We start from the raw sequence: 17,463 nt of genomic DNA, 5'->3' as shown, positions 1-17,463 counted from the left end.
TTTTTTTATTAAAAAATACTATTTGTTTTAAAAGTAAATATTTTAAAATTATTAAAATATTTTTAAATAAAATTAAATTACATAGTTGATCCCTATATTTTTAATGAAATTGTAAATTGGTCCCTACGCCAATGAGAGTCTTTGATTCTGCCAAAATGACGTCGTGTTTCTGGCACTACCACCATTAATTTCAAAAACTACTTCACACGCCGTGTCCAGGTCCTCCAAGGACCCGAGTGGTTCTGGTGCTAATAAAGCGAGTCACTACGGAGCTTGGTTTGCGAGGGCGAGAGGGTTAGGATTAGGGGTGGAAACAGGCCAGGCTTTGCTTTTAACAGGCCTGGCCTGTCATGTAGTTGATTGGCCTGAGCCTGGCCTACAGTCTGCTATAAGCTTTTTTTTAAAGTACTAAGCCTGGCCTGGCCTGAAGCCTGTTAAAAGGCCTGCTAATTTTTTTTTGCAAAAATAAAAATATTATTTAAAAAAATATTTTTTAATAAACATATTTATATATAAAATGTCATATTTAATATTTATAAGAATTTTTAAAATATTTAAAATATACAAAATTATTTATAATTAAATATAGTAAATTTAAAATATCTCATTATTTTGTTAATAATAAAAAAATAGGCTAGACAGGCCTGACAGGCCAGGCCAGGCTAATTAGTGAGCCTGGGTCTATTAACATAATAAGGCTTTTATAACAGCCTGAGCCTGTGCCTATTTTATAACAGGTCAGGCCAGGTCAGGCCAAACACAGGCCAGGCTGCAGGCCCTTGGCAGGCCGCCTGACCTTTTTCCACCCCTAGTCAGGATGGTCCCTGACAAGATGCGGATGGCGAAGGGCGGGGAGGCGCTGACAGACGTTATGGGAAGGAAAGAGGATGAGGAGCTTCCTGCGTTCCAAAACGGTACGTTTGAGGTTGATGGCGGTGATGGTGTTGGAGCGGTGGAGGGAAAGACGTTGATAGATCGTGAGTAGTTGGATCGGTATGTGCCTATGGGTGGGATCCCGAGGCATACTACGAGGGATTTGATTAGTAAGATTGAGTTGTTAGAGAGAAAGATTTTGTTTATGATGAGGGAAAGATTTTAATTATTGACAATTTAAATATAATTGGGATGAGTTGAATTTTGTTCATTCATGATAGAGTCTTGCTAGGGAGCTAATGGAATATTTGTACAATGTGTACAATGGACTATTGAGTTAAAAAATGAGCATCACCTACATTATCCAGAATAACCATTCAAGTACTAAGGCTAATAAACATCTCATGTCAGATCTAGAACTCTGATATCATGTCATGATACCACTCGTCTTAAAAGCTTAAGCTGATGGAAAAAGTAACACTAATAGTTATATCTCTAATACTGAATTGGACATCCCTAAACCTCCATTGTACACATTGTACAAATATTCCATTGACTCCCTATACTTCCTCTTCATGATAATAGTGCATATTATCGTGGTAGTTTGTATAATTACTGTTAATTTTGGTTTTTACTGTGTTAATGAATTTGATCATCAACAATGATTTTGGCATTGTTGTTGTTAAAGTCGTATTATTGTTAAAGAAGAAGAACAACAACGCTAAAGAGAAAATAAGGAAAAAAAGAGAAAAGAGAAAGAAGAAGACATTATGGTAAATGTGCGGTTTTTTTACGATAAATGTTATTAAGGACCTAATTACAAAATTATAATTTGTATATGGATCTAATTATAAACTTTTAAAATATAGGAACCAATTTGTAATTTTAGTAAAAATATAAAGATTAGTGGTGTAATTTAATCTTTAAATAACAATTAATAAAGATTTAATTATAAAAATTTAATTATAATTTCTTAAATTAAAAAATTTAATTAAAAATTTGATCAAATTATAAAGGTTAATAAAATAATTAAATTTTATTGTTATTGTTGTTGTCGTGGTTGTTTGATAGATCACCTTTTTTTCTCGAGCATAATGAAACCGTTACTGCCCCAAGCCTTGTAATTTATTTGGTATATACGTCCAATTCATAAAATTGATAATCGAGACTTGCTACACATACAAGTCTTTTTGACTTACAAGTTTTATAAGTTGCTATACATTAGGGTCTTTTAATGTGTTATTCAGTTTCCAAAGCACTACACTCACCGTGAATTATGAACGACTCCTCTTCCTCTTCCTCTTCCTCTTCCTCTTCCTCTTCCTCTTCTTCCTCTTCCTCTTCCTCTTCCTCTTCCTCTTCCTCTTCCTCTTCTTCTTCTTCTTCTTCTTCTTCTTCTTCTTCTTCTTCTTCTTCTTCACTCACCGTGGATTACGAACGACTTCCTCTTCCTCCATGTATTTCTTCGTTATTATCTTTGCCTTTTCATTAATTGTTTTACTTGCGTTTATTACTGGTATTCTTGCTTCCTTTTTTTTTTTTTCATGGTTTCTGAAATCAAGCTTTGAAATCGTTTTGAAGATAATGGAACTTCAGAAATACATCCAAACGATTATAGAAATACACCCAAACGATTATAGAAATACACCCAAATGATATTTCTTCGTTATTCTCTTTGCCTTTTCATTAGTTGTTTTACTTGCGTTTATTACTGGTATTCTTGCTTCTTTTTTTTCGATTTTCATGGTTTCTAAAATCAAGTTTTGAAATCGTTTTGAAAATAATGGAACTTCAGAAATACACCCAAACGATTACAGAAATACACCCAAACGGTTACAGGAATTCACCCAAACGATATTTCTTTGTTATTCTCTTTGCCTTTTCATTAGTTGTTTTACTTGCGTCTTGCGTTTATTACTGGTATTCTTGCTTTTTTTTTTATTTTCATGGTTTCTAAAATCAAGTTTTGAAATCGTTTTGAAAATAATGGAACTTCAGAAATACACCCAAACGATTACAGAAAATACACCCAAACGATTACAGAAATACACCCAAAGGACACCTTATGCATAATTCAAAACTCTTTCTCTTTCTCCTCCTCATCTTCTGCTGCTTTTTCTTCTTCAAAAACGATTTCAGAGCTTGATATCAAAAAATAATGGAAATCAAGAATAACGAAAAAAGAAAACAAAGAGAAAAGCACGTAAATGAAGAAGGAGAAAGAGAAGGCAAAAAACGAAAGAAAAGAAGAAGAAGAAGAGGAGGAAGAGGAAGAAGAATGTGCAGCAAGAAGAAGAAGAAGAAGACGGTGCAGTGAAATTGTGCAGTAACGGTTGAAGAAGGAGAAAGAGAAAACAAGAAACGAAAGAAAATAAGAAGAGGAAGAGGAAGAAGAACGTACACAATAACGTTCAAGCGCGTTAATATAATAACTTGTAAAGACTTGTATAAAAAAATACTTGTATACGGAGAATTTCGCTAAAAAAAAGTCAATAGAACCCAAGTAAAACGGGATTGGAGTCTGGAGACCTTTCATTAGTATGGGGGGTGTTGGAAACAGAGGACTATTTCCGCAGGGTTAGCAAACTCCCTCAAACTTAGACAACAGCGAAAGTGCGAATCACTAAAATGTTGTCATCCTCAACCTCAAGGATCACTTTCATTTCTAGGTATTCTCTTCTCCAAATCCCTAATTTTGTTTCCTTCCCTTCCTCTTCATCCCTTCACTCTCATTCTGAGCCCCCATCCCTTCGTGAAGTTGATGAAGCTGTTCATTCCTTCACTCGCATGCTCTCTATGCGTCGCCCTCCATCCATCATCCAATTCACCAAGATTTTGGGATCTCTTGCCAAGACCAACCATTTCTCCACCGCCATTTCCCTTTTTCAGCAATTGCAAGCCAGGGGAATCGCTCCCGACTTATTTACTTTGAGCATCGTAATTAATTGTTGTTGTGGCATGGGTCGTATGACACTTGCTTTCTCTGTATTGGCCAAGATTTTCAGAATGGATTATCAACCTGATACGGTAACATTGAATACACTCGTTAAAGGTCTCTTTCTCTGTGGTAGTGTTGAAAAAGCAGTGAGCTTTCATGACAGAGTGCTGGCTCATGGATTTCAGTTTAATCAAGTCACTTATGGGACCTTGATCAATGGGCTCTGTAAGACCGGACACACGTCAGCTGCTATTCAAGTGTTTAATCAGTTTCATGTACAGCGCAATTATTGATAGCCTCTGCAAGGATACACTTGTAAGTCAGGCTTTTCATTTATACTCTGAAATGCTTGCTAAGGGAATTTCTCCTAATGTTATCACATACAGTTCTCTCATTTTTGGATTGTGTCTTGAGGGTCAATATAAGGAAGCCATTGATTTGTTAAGTGATATGATGCTTAGAAACATTACTCCAAATGTTCGTACCTATAGTATTTTGAACGATGGGCTATGCAAGGAAGGAAAGATCAAAGATGCTAAGAGTGTATTGGCTGTAATGGCAAAACATGGTGTGAAACCAGATGTAGTTACTTATACCAGCTTAATGGATGGATATTGTTTGGTTAATCAGGTAAATAGGGCAAAATATATATTCAACACAATGGCCCAAATTAGAGTGTTACCCAATGTTCAAAGTTACAGTATCATGATTAATGGCTTCTGCAAAAGTAAAATGGTCGATGAAGCCTTGAATCTCTTTGAAGAAATGCATCACAAGAACTTGGTTCCAGACACGGTAACTTACAGCACTCTTATTGATGGCTTGAGCAAATCAAAGAGAATCTCCCGTGCTTTGGAGCTTCTTATCGAGATGCATCATAGAGGTCAACCCGCTAATGTAGTCACTTACAATTCGTTGTTGGATGGGATGTACTTCTTCTTCAGACATTTCTAATCTTCTTCGCATTCCTCAGTCGAGCAAGCACGCTTGGAACTCTGATTCACTCCTTCTGGCTCGTTCAAGGACACAAGCCTCATCGAACTCTTCACCGTCAAACATGAATCTGTTGCGAGCCTTCCATATCTCCCACATCAGGTTTGCAGCTTCTCTCAATTTCTTCACACCATTTCTGCTTCTTTTCAACTTCTCAGTTAACTCTATCCACCGTTGCCATACTTCTTGGTCCGTTTGACTTCCAGGGACTCCAATTCCGGATCTGAGCCAAGTGGACCATGACTGACCACAGCTAATTATGCAGTGTTGGACTGTTTCTTCCATCGTGGTACATCTTCGACAGGTTGGGGGTATTGTTCTGATTCTTCCATGGAGTTGTTGGTTCACCGGCAATCCCTTGTGCATTACTTTCCAGAGGAAGATTCTTATTTTCGGTTGCACTTTCAGGTCCCAAATAGAAGTCCAGAGCTTCTTCTGCTGGCAGTGGAGTGGCATCAGATCGAGTGGAGGGTGGCAGAACTAGTGCGCCAGTAAATATCCTGAAGCCACGGTGTAGCAACCCTTTTTCTCCCTTGGCCAGGTAACTGAATCATCCCGTTCCCCAATTTCAGTTTGTAAAATATTCTGTGCAATATCTGTACTGAATTGTTCTGCAATGAGCTGTTGGTTCCATTGCTTGTTTTCGTTTAGGAGTTGATTAACCCAAATTAGTTGTGAGTTAGTAGGAATTAACATCTGAGTAGATAATGCTTGTTGATTTTTGATCGAAGAGTCCTCCATTTACATATGGATAAATACCAATCTACCATGTTATATGTATAAATTTAACTGGCTACACATTAATCCAAACTATGTTGAAGCTCTCTAGTGTGAATTTTCCTTTATACTTTGATTTGTATTTGGCCCCTTTGGAATCAATTGTGAGACACTAGAGTTCTTCTCAACTAATTTGGTTTCTAGTTGAACCCATACTAACTAGATTTTAAACTTCAAAAATCACTTTTCTCATGAAACTCAAACAAAAATCACTTCATCTCAAATGGATGAAATATTGCTGTTGCTATAAACTTTGCAAAGCCAATCTTTGCATTATAATTTGGTTCTTTATTTATATACTTCCATTCTAACTTTGTGTGGTGCGTGCTGCATAAAACAGTTTTAGACTTAAGCAAACAGTACTCCAAATAAACATTTGATACTGCAAAGGGAATAATCTTGCTTTATGGTGAGAGTATATGATATACAATGTGTTTTGGATATTGCAAGTTCATCAAGAACAAGATGGCTCTGTCATCAAGAGTTGTTTGAGACTCTACAGAAAGGGAAAATTTTAATATAGTTAACCAATTCTTTGTTCATTTTCACTGACATACAAAATGGGAGCTCAAGTTGAATAGTATTTTTTATTTATTTATTTTTTTTCAGTTTTCGTTATGCAATCTACAATGCAGTTCTGTTCAGGTTTTACCATTTGTAGGCATAGGTAATTTAACTTTTGTTATGTCATTAAAAAGTTGCGATTCTACCTCGTAGCAGAAGAAAAAATGGTTAACTATATTAAAATTTTTGGTGCTGGTAATTGTTGGCGCTATAAATTGTGACCGCTAGTATATTTTATATGTAGTATTTATTATGAAATGTAACTATAAAATTTACTAATATTATATGATAATTTTTTGTGTCAATATTATATGATAATTTATTATTTATTGTTAATTTTCTAGTATTAGTTCCTGCAAGATATCATAGGTTAAGTTTCACCTAATCAATTTATAAGAAGTTATTATATTGTACATGTAATAATTTTTTATATTATTGAATTTGAATTATATTGTTTATTATTGTCTTATATATTATTGAATTTGAATTAAATTAATAATAATGTCATGTGACTTTAGATATAGTCTAGTTAATGCAATATAGTAGAAAGTAGAAACAGATATTACAGTAAAAAACATGAATGACTAATATATTTCTAGTCATGAGAACACGATACTTAAAGTGTTTTTCTTTTCTACCACCTCAATACATCAAATCTATTAAAATCTTTGGTTACATCATCTTCCAAATACCTATCTATCTCATTCTTATTGAGTTTACTTGGCTTTATTTTCTATGTTTGCTTCCATTTTCTCAAAGGATCTTTAATCATATCGCTATCATTTTCACTTATTCTTAAACTAAAATTTGGTGCGATATCTGAAGGAAAATTTGCATTTTGAGTGTTCGCTAAGGCTCCGTTTGGTTTGTGTATGCATTGGGACATAGACATTAAGACATAGACACTTGAGACATAAACATAAAATATTTGTGTTTGTGTATAGTGTTTGGAAATAATAGACATGACACTAGTGTGTAGTGTCTAATATTATGTTTGGTTACAAAACACAAGAACATTACATAACTAAAAATGACTATTTTGTCCTCATAAATTAAATTTAAAAATAATTAATATTAAAAGTAAAAAAAAAAAGAGTGAGATAAAAACCCCTATTCTTCACCATTTATCGTCAGTTATCCCTACCCCCAAAACACTTCCTCTCTTTAGTCGCTCTCCTCCTTCGTGAATGTCTTCACCTTGCACGCTGGCCGCATCTACCCTAAACCCTCTCCTCCATCTCCGTATCCAGTGTTTGTTTTCTTGTGGCTCTGTCCCTTGTTTTGTTTGTCACAAATTCCTCTTCTTCACTGTATACGTTCAATTTTCATGGAGGTGAGGTATAATGTTCTTCTTCCCATCAATTTCTTGCTCTTCCAAGGTTTAATTGAGAATCAGTGAAGAAAAGTTGCTGCTTAATTTTTTTGGTTATGCTGAAAAAATCAAGAATTGGTGACATTGAATGAGTGTTAATTATGTTAGATTGCTAAACATATATGTAAATTGGATAACATTTGAAGCCTCTAAGCCCTTCATCCCAGTGTTTTTTCAAATAGGTATTGCTTTGACACTTCAAATTTTGTATCTTTTTAGTTGAAAATCATATGGACGTTATGATCCCCTCTCTTTTTTTAGTATTTTATTTAATTTATTATTTTATTTTTTCCATTAGTGAATGTAGTAGTAAAATGAAATTTATTTTGGCATACAAAATCTTTATAGACTATGTTAATGTTAGTTGTAGCTACTGTGGCAGCACTTGATGTTGATGCTCACCAATCTCTTACTCAACTTACTAATTGTTCTTTTCTCTGTAGCTTCCATTTTAGGTTTGATGAAATATTGTAATCAATCTTTTTCTAGCATGTGAGCTGGCTATAAGCATGCTTTATAATTACTATCCTATATATGTTAATGAGTGCCTTTTATACATCATCAATGTCGTACTTTTTAAATTCCAGTTGAATTTCTTATGTTATTGTATCAAAGAATTGAATTCTAAAACTCTAATTGAATTCTAGTACTCCAGTTGAGTTCTCATATTTTAAATACATTGTTCAATTTACATATAGGAAAAGAATCAAACTTTAGTTGAGTAATTAGAATTGACCTCTACTTAGTGGCCTGGAAGAAGCAAACAATAAGGAGCAAAGTTGGAAGAACCAAATAATAAAGCTACAAAGTTGTGAGAAAAAAGTGCTAGTAGTTGTTGATGGCTCTTGGGATGATATAAATTTTTTCCCTTGTATTTTTTTTGTTATGTTAGAATGAGGGGTTTCGTAGAATTGCCCATCTCTTCTTAAGCAACCCAAAGCACCGTTGAATCACATTCCTAGCCGAAGAGTGCTTCTTATTAAATAACTCTAGACGATTTTGTGGTGCACGTTGACCTTGAGCCCACTCATTCACATGATACCTGACATTTTTATAAGGAGATAAAAATCCTCTACCATTGGTATAGCCAGCATCCACTAAATAATAAGACCCTAAAATTGAAGGATGGAAAAATTATAAGGGGAATATTGTAATTCTTTAATAGATAGTTAATGCACTTATCAAAAGATTAATTTAAACATATCAAAACAGGTATTTTTAGGCCATTACGTCGAGTAATTGCATCTCTAAGTACCCTTGAATCAGATGCCGATCCTTCCCAACCGCTAAGGACATAGACGAAATTCATGTTCCGATTGTAAACTCCTAAGACATTGGTGGATATTCTAGATTTCCTTGTCCGATACCTAGATTTATCACCCTTTGGGACTGTGACATTTATGTAAGTGCTATCTAATGCTCCTAGACAATCCTATCAAATGGACAAAATAAAATAGTTATTACATACAAGTAAACTTGACCAATAAAAATTTAAACTTTATGCAACACCTTACCTTAAACTATTTCCATCTGGGATCTATACAATCCTCTGGTACAGGGTCTGCCTTTGCAAATAACACACTTTGGACACGCAAAACCGAACCTAATACCTTATGAAAATACCTACTAATAGTTTCACCAGACCTATAAAACCTAACTTGTACGCTGCGATTTTTGGTATGATGAGCTAATATGATCAAGAAAGTTGCTACTTGCTCGCCTATGCCAACATGACCATCTTCGTCTAACCCACCTTGAACTTGTAGCAATTCACACAAATTTGCAAATGCATTCAAACTCATTCTTAACTCCCATATGCAATTTCTATCTCCGCCTGCCCCAATGATGTTATCTAATGTATCTCGCCTTAATGGCAATGTGTTCACTCTTCACCCAATTGAAGAATGATCCCACCTTCTATTCCTAATATACATATATAAAGTAACTAAAAAAAACAACATCAACGTATCAAATTGCATTCTCATGATCCAGTAATATCCAACACATAACTTAATTTGTTCAGAACGATCCATCATCACTTTCTAACAAACAATAAAAAGTAAATGCATAAAAATAAAATAAATTCTAATATCCAGTATGACAACACTAAAAAATAAGTTTTTCTTTATCATTTCAATTAAACTTTAAATAGAGAAAACACTCATTACATAATCACATACTCATATTATCAAGCTAATAGTTTTTGATACATAAATGGAGAACTCTTAATTTAGTTACCATCACTTATAATCTATTTTATTGACCAAAACAGAAAAAACAAGATAACCCAACATAATACTCCAACCAAACCCCATTAAAAATATAATTATTTCAGATATTTAAAACTATAAATTTGCATACCCAGAACAGGGAGAGCAGAAGAGTACCTAACACATATGTGCTCAAAAAGAAAAAAAGAATATCTAATATAGCAGCATACAAATACAACATACAAACAAACAAAAATATTATTATTATGTCAAACCTTGAGTTGAGTTTTCTAGCACAGATAAAGGAGAAAGATTGTGATAGAACAATAAAAAAACTTCAGAAAAATGGCAGCACACACAAGTGAAGAAGACACAAAGCTATAGAAAGCCAGAAACAGAAGAGAAGAGATTAGAATTAGTTAAAGTTTGTGAAAAGGAGAAGGAAATTGTCTTAGAATAATAAAAAGTTTCACAAAATTAACCAACACATACCCACAATGAAGAACACACGAAGCTTCAGAAAACAGAAGACAAGAGCTCAGAATTGATTAGGGTTTGTAAAAAGAGAAGGAGAAATTTGGAATTTCAAAAAATCAATGAGGATAAAATTGTCCAAAAAAAAGATTTTAGATCCATGTCCATGGCTTCAATTTCGTGTCTCACCATTTGGAAGAGACACAAAATACACGTATTTCATGTACTCTTGTGTGTAACTGTGTCTCTCACTTTTTTGTGTCTCATACAACAAACACTGGACGTGTGTCATCGTGTCTATGTCTTTGATGGACATGGACAATAACCAAACGGGCCGTAATTTTGCCTCTAAATACTAATTTTTCGTGCACATATCCTTCAAATTCCTAATTTTCGATCATCATTCAATCATAATTTCTCGCCAAATAATTTTTTTTATCACCATCGTTCAACAATGGTGAACACTTTCAGGACTCCAATAATAGTACTACACCTCCAGCATCTTCGGACCCTTTTTTGTTCTTTTCAAATTTAATACTCATGCTTTACTTTAGAATTTGAGTGAACTATCAATCTGATTCCTATCCATTTCTCAGATGATAATGCGACCCCTTAAAAAAAATACGATCCACTTCGGTCTCTATTCTTTATTTTGTGAGACAACGCGGTCTCTGTTTCTCCGTCAACTCTGAATGAAAAATACTGACGTGTCAGATTCAAAAATGGCCAGGGATTTAATTGTTTCTAAATTTAAATTGGTTAGGGATTTATTTGTCTTTATTTTTTAAATGATATTTTTTTAATTTATTTTTTTATTCATTATATTAATATTCTTTTTTTATAAATTATTGAATATATGATATAATAAATACAAACTAATTAATAAATTATTCAAATTTAAAAATATTATTTATTATGAAACTAAATAAATAATTCTCAAATATAATTTTTAAATATATAAATAATAAACATTAAAATACGGTGAATACATTAATAATGACCCTATGATATTATGTTATTAATTTAATGCAAAGATATCAAATAGAATTATTAATTTAGTTTAAAAAGATAAAAAATTAAATTTGTTATTACATAGAAAAATTTTACTATATATCAAATAATGTGTTTATTAGTTTTCACTTTATTGTGAAAATTATCTAGATCATAATACTTGATTTTGAGTAAAATATATGTAAATTTAATTGAATTTTAATATAGTAAAATTTTAATCAATCCACATTAAGACAATTAGGTGCTTGTTCATTTTTAAACCTGACACGTCAGCATTTTTCGTTCAGAGTTGACGGAGAAAAAGTCATAGGAATTGCGTCGTGTTAAGAAATAAATAACAGGGACCGAAGTGGATTATTTTTTTCTTAAGAGGTCGCGTTGTCATTCTGAGAAACGGACATGACTAGATTGATAATTCACTCTTAAAATTATTTGTTTGGTAAATTTTTATTTCAAAAGTCAATTACATTATTTTTTGTCAACCTGACTTACTCAGCCATCATAACCTATACATGTTATGTAATTTTTGTCATTATAGTACAAATTCTATATTATTATTTTTATCGTATTTGTGATGTATATAAAGGTATTTAAGTAAATTTTTTTTATAAAAAATTCACATTTACGTAGAGCAGGTATTTTAATTTCTGTCTCCCGTTTCTATTTATTGGCGGGGTGAATCCTCATCTCCGTGAAAATTTTGCGCGCGGATACCCGTTAGCCTTCAGTCACGGATAATCCCAGCAAATATTTATGGATGCAAGTTTTTTGGCCGAATATACAACCGTATAACGATTTAACTAGTTAAATGGTTATTAAATTCATATTTAAGAATACTATCTTCTTCCAATTCTGCAGAATCTATTCTGCTTTCTTTGTCTCAAAAAATGTTAATATATTGAAGATACTATAATATGGCAAAATGATCAAAGAATTATAAAATCATTGAATTGCTCTATGATAGCTCTTGTTAGAGAATCATTAGAGAATCATTAGAATCATTTTAGATCAGTTAGTATCGTTTATATCTATATGGCATATCTGTATATTAATTGTAGGATTCTATACTTTTATTACTTTGATTCTTCTGGCACCTATATATACCCCTTGTACATTGTACTTTTGATCAACCTGAACAATACACAGAAACACTTTTCTCAGATTTCTCTCTTGTTTCTAACATGGTATCAAGAGCTTAGGTTATTTTTTTTTTCAGAAATAATTGGTTTCTACCTCCTTTATCTTGTTTCACCGGCAGTACTTTGTCCTTCGTTTTCGACTTCTTCCTGGCGCCTTGGTTCGTCACCGCCGCCACCTTCGTCTTCTACTCGTTGCAAGCTTTCCAACGCCGCCGACCTCGCCTCCTACCTCCGCCGGACGCGCCCTCACGCGCCGCCAGAAGTCCGGTCACCGCTTCAGGTTTTCTCTCCCCAGACGCCATCCAGAACCGTTGGATCCACGCCCAGGATCAACGGTCCCAGACAGCGCCACGTGTCATCGCCAGCATCCACGCGGTTCCGCCCAAACCGCGTCCGACCCGACCCAGACCGACCCGCTGCCAGCTCCATGCCCGCGTCAGCGCTGACGCATCTCCTTCCTCCTATCGCGTGTTACCACGTGTCTTTCTCTGCGGACGAAGCAGCTGACGTGGCATCTGACGTGGCCGCTGTCGTGTCAGACAGCGGGACCCTCCCTAAGGTTTTTTGGTGAGCTCTTTTCGATTTTGCCATCCGTTTCCTCATTTTCTGCTCCAACATTGCAGTTTTCTCTCCTCTCCTTGATCTCTGTGACTACTATTATGGAAAAGTTAGATGTTTTTGCTGCCACAGATAGAAAAGGCACCTTCTGTCGTAACTGTAACTGTTTTGGGCACTCGTTCTCCGGCTGTTCCTCTGTTGAATGTCGCACATGCCACCAAAAAGGTCATATTAGCTACCATTGTGCACAACTGTTTTGCCATTATTGCAAGCTCTCGGGACATTTGATTACTACCTGTCCTACTCACCCACCACGTCCTACGCCTGCTTTTACTGTTGATACTACTCTTAAATCTACCACCACTGCTCCTCTCAACTCGTCTCCTGTCTCTCTATCTGATATTGCGTCTCTTCTTCAACGTCTTCTCTCCTTTTCTGGTAATACCCCTGCTGCTCTTTCAACCCCTCCAGGTAATTCTAAATGGTATTTTGACTCGGGATGCTTTAATCACATGTCTCCATTGCGTAATCTCTTCTCGTCTCTGTCTACCACTACAAATGGACCTTCTGTCAATACTGCAAATGGTTCCCTCTTGCACGCAATACACAAGGGTTCTATATCCCAGTCGACTCTTAATCTTCCTGATACTTATTATATTCCCAAATTAAACTTTAATCTTATTTCTGTTGGTCAACTTGTTGATTTGGGTTTTGAAGTCACTTTTTCTCTTTCTGGTTGTCGTGTACAGGATCCTCGGACGGGACAAATCATCGAGACTGGACGTAAGGTCGGAAGGTTGTTTGAACTCGAGAATCTTCATATTCTTCCTGTACAAAATCTCTGTGCTGCTTCTTCTCCCTCTACCCTTCACTTATGGCATCAACGTCTTGCCCACACCTCCTTAAGAAAACTGCATCCTCGTGTCTCAGGGTGTTTTAGGTCAGGTTCCAAATGAATCTTTTGATTGCATTTCTTGCCAAACTGCCAAACAATCTGCTTTATCTTTTCACAATAATTCATCTCTTGCTTGCTCTCCTTTTGATCTCATTCACTTTGATGTTTGGGGGCCCGCTTCCACTGCCTCTATGGGCGGAGCTCGATACTTTGTCATTTTCATTGATGATTATTCCCGTTTTACTTGGGTTTATTTGATGACTAATCGCCATGAGTTACCTCAGATCTATATCAACTTTGCTACTATGATTAAAACTCAGTTTTCCAAGGTTATTAAGGTTTTCAGACGTGATAATGCTATGGAATACCATGATTCCAAACTCTTAACCTTTCTTGCAGAACAGGGTACTTTGTCTGAGTTTTCTTGTCCTGGTACGTCTCAACAAAATGGTAGAGCTGAACGCAAACACCGTCACATTCTTGACTCCGTCCATGCAATGCTCCTTTCTTCTTCGTGTCCTGAGCGTACTTGGGGTGAAGTTATTCTTACTGCTGTCCATGTTATCAACAGACTCCCTTCTTCTGTTCTTGGTAATGTTACTCCCTTTGAGCATCTTTATCATACCTCCCCAGATTATAGTTCTCTTCGAGTTTTTGGTTGTGTATGTTTTGTTCTTCTTCAGCCTCATGAACATAGTAAACATGAACCTCGGGCTCGTATGTGTTGTTTCCTTGGTTATGGCACTAAACACAAGGGTTATCGTTGTTGGGATCCTCTCTCTAAACGTGTCCGTATATCTCGTCATGTTGTCTTCTGAAAGCATCACATGTTTTCTCGGTTCTCATCCTTTGAGTCAATTCCTACTACTCAGTCACCTTTGTTTACTAACCCCAATGTTGATCTTTTTCCTAGTGATGATTCTACAGATTTTATCTCGAGTGACCCTCCACAGCCTCCTGTTCTTCCGCCTTCTCCATCTCCTAATGATTCCAGACCAGACGATGATCCTGCTCCTACTGTCATGCCTCCTCCTCCCGCTCGTTCTTCTAGGGTAAGAAATCCACCTCCTCATCTTCTTGATTATCATTGTTTTTCTACTATCCTTCATCAACATGAACCTAAGTCATTCAGAGAAGCCTCCACAAATCCACATTGGCAACAAGCAATGCAGGAAGAAATACAGGCACTTGAAAAGGCACACACTTGGGATTTGGTTGATCCTCCTTCTGCTCAGGAAGTTGTAGATAGCAGATGGGTATACAAGATCAAGACTCGCTCTGATGGTTCTATTGACCGTTATAAGGCACGATTGGTTGCTCAGGATTGTACGCAAGAGTATGATATTGACTATGAAGAGACTTTTGCTCCTATTGCTCGTCTCACATCTGTTCGAGCTCTTCTTGCCATTGCTGCGGTCAAAAAAGGTCTCTCAGTCAGATGGATGTGAAGAATGCATTTCTTAATGGAGATTTGAAATAGCAGGTCTATATGAAACCCCCTCCGGGTTATCCTTGTCCCTCTGGCAAAGTTTGTCTCCTTCGCAAGGCACTCTATGGGCTTAAGCAAGCTCCTCGTGAATGGTTTGACAAGTTTAGTACTACCATATGTAGTCTTGGTTTCACTTGCAGTCCTCATGAGCATGCTCTCTTTATTCGTAAAAGTGAACGTGGAGTCGTTCTTCTGCTTCTGTATGTTGATGACATGATCATTACTGGAGATGATGTTGATGGTATCTCTGATCTCAAGGCATCCCTTCAGCGTACTTTTGAGATGAAAGATCTTGGTTCTCTCAACTATTTTCTTGGTTTAGAAGTCATATCCACCGATGATGGCATCTATCTCTCTCAGGCTAAATATGCTTCAGATCTCCTTGCTCGAGCCGGAATTACGGATAGTCGTACTGAGTTTACTCCTCTTGAGCCTAATGTTCGATTTACTCCTATGGATGGCACTGTTTTGGAAAATCCTACTCTCTATCGACAGCTAGTTGGAGGACTCGTCTACTTAACTGTCACCCGACCAGACATCGCCTATCCAGTTCATGTACTTAGCCAGTTCTTGTAATCTCCTCGGACTACTCACTATGCGGCAGTTCTTCGCATTCTTCGCTACATCAAAGGCACTCTATTTCATGGCCTTTATTTTTCTGCCCATTTCTCTTTGTGCCTTCAGGCGTACTCCGATGCTGATTGGGCTGGTGATCCCACTGATCGTCGTTCTACTACTGGTTACTGTTTGTTTCTTGGCGACGCTCTCATTCTTGGCGTGCTAAGAAGCAAACGTTCACTGCTCGATCAAGTACAGAAGCTGAGTACCGTGCCGTCGCTGACACCATTGCTGAGGTTATCTCCATTCGTTGGCTTCTCGAAGATTTGGGTGCTCCTCAGTCGTCCCCTACTGATGTTTTTTGTGACAATCGCAGTGCTATTCAGATTGTTCATAATGATGTCTTTCATGAACGCACCAAACACATTGAGATTGATTGTCATTTTGTTCGGCAACGTATCCTTATTGATGCTGTTCGTCTCATTGCTGTTGGTACACTAGATCAGACTGCTGATATCTTCACGAAAGCTCATCACCCGACTCGTTTCCGGACTTTGTTATCCAAACTCAAGATGGTATCCTTAGCTCCTGCTTGAGTTTGAGGGGGAATATTAGAGAATCATTAGAATCATTTTAGATCAGTTAGTATCGTTTATATTTATATGGCATATATGTATATTAATTGTAGAATTCTATACTTTTATTACTTTGATTCTTATAGCACCTATATATACGCCTTGTACATTATACTTTTAATCAACCTGAACAATATACAAAAACACTTTTCTCATATTTCTCTCTTGTTTCTATCAGCTCTAAGTATATGTGTTTTGGTTGCAATTGATGATGTGAAATCTCATAATATATTCTCATCGAAGCAAGCAAGCCCCCATCCCAATAATAATAATAATAATAATAATAATAATAATAATAATAATAATAATAATAATAATTTCAGCATCAAATAAACAAAGATTCATATACATGAATTTTGTTGGACTATTAATTTAAAATAGAGTAGCAGCCAACAAAATAAAAAAGCTTGGAACACCAAAACGAATGAGTCTTGTTGTACTTGACAACAACTAATGAATATCTAATTATAAATTTTTATCTAATATAAAAATTTAATTATAAATTGATTTGTCAATATTGTTTGATAGCTTTTTTAATATAAATAAACAATTATCAAGAGGCATAAATAAAAATTAATTCTAATTAATTATTAGAGTAAAAATATTATCTAAGTATAAATTTTTTAGTATATTTTTTCTTAGCATAATATTAAATATTTTTGGTCTTCCACTTTACCCGAAAAAATATATAAAATTGGACAAAATTTTACAAATAAGTATATATTAAATGTACCAGTAAAATTATGGCAAGTGTGATGCTATCCACTTCAAACACACTAATTCGACCTATTTTAATATTATATTACTCAACAAATTCTCTAAACTATAAACCCTAAAATTATTTATCGATACTATACTTTTCTAAGGATAACATGTCCCTTTATTGTAATTATTATTATATTTAATTATTGTATTAGTATTTATAATTTCATCAAATTTTTACTTAGATTTTTATAATTTAAAAATTTATAATTAAA

General features: G+C 35.2%; 3 protein-coding genes across 6 annotated transcripts in view; all 3 read left to right on the top strand.

Moving 5' to 3' along the window:
* LOC107644159 (pentatricopeptide repeat-containing protein At1g62670, mitochondrial) overlaps positions 1 to 6,149 on the top strand; it is a 44,305-nt gene extending 38,156 nt beyond the window's left edge. Inside the window, exons 2-4 of one of the 4 annotated variants that reach the window (XR_001621230.2) lie at positions 4,785 to 4,906; positions 5,011 to 5,108; positions 5,213 to 6,149. The gene's annotated coding sequence lies outside the window, so the exon portion shown is untranslated. Of the gene's footprint in view, positions 1 to 4,784; positions 4,907 to 5,010 lie in introns of all 4 variants that reach the window. The other 3 variants (XR_001621229.2, XR_002347172.1, XM_016347967.2) reach the window with 3 other exon arrangements.
* Positions 3,502 to 4,104, top strand: LOC110272122 (putative pentatricopeptide repeat-containing protein At1g12700, mitochondrial). The gene has a single exon (XM_021123967.1). The coding sequence runs from the start codon at positions 3,502 to 3,504 to the stop codon at positions 4,102 to 4,104; it is 603 nt and encodes a 200-aa protein (XP_020979626.1).
* On the top strand, positions 4,157 to 4,765 carry LOC110272121 (pentatricopeptide repeat-containing protein At3g22470, mitochondrial-like). The gene has a single exon (XM_021123966.1). It carries the CDS (start codon positions 4,157 to 4,159, stop codon positions 4,763 to 4,765), a length of 609 nt encoding a protein of 202 aa, XP_020979625.1.

Source organism: Arachis ipaensis, chromosome B05 (genome assembly GCF_000816755.2).
Source record: "Arachis ipaensis cultivar K30076 chromosome B05, Araip1.1, whole genome shotgun sequence".
NCBI lineage: Eukaryota > Viridiplantae > Streptophyta > Magnoliopsida > Fabales > Fabaceae > Arachis > Arachis ipaensis.
The sequence above is the reverse complement of the archived record's forward strand: the minus strand, read 5'-3'. Positions and strand labels throughout refer to the sequence as shown.

Coding starts and splice junctions, on each gene's coding strand:
- LOC110272121 (XM_021123966.1), top strand. CDS start 4,157: ATGCTTGCTAAGGGAATTTCTCCTAATGTTATCACATACAGTTCTCTC.
- LOC110272122 (XM_021123967.1), top strand. CDS start 3,502: ATGTTGTCATCCTCAACCTCAAGGATCACTTTCATTTCTAGGTATTCT.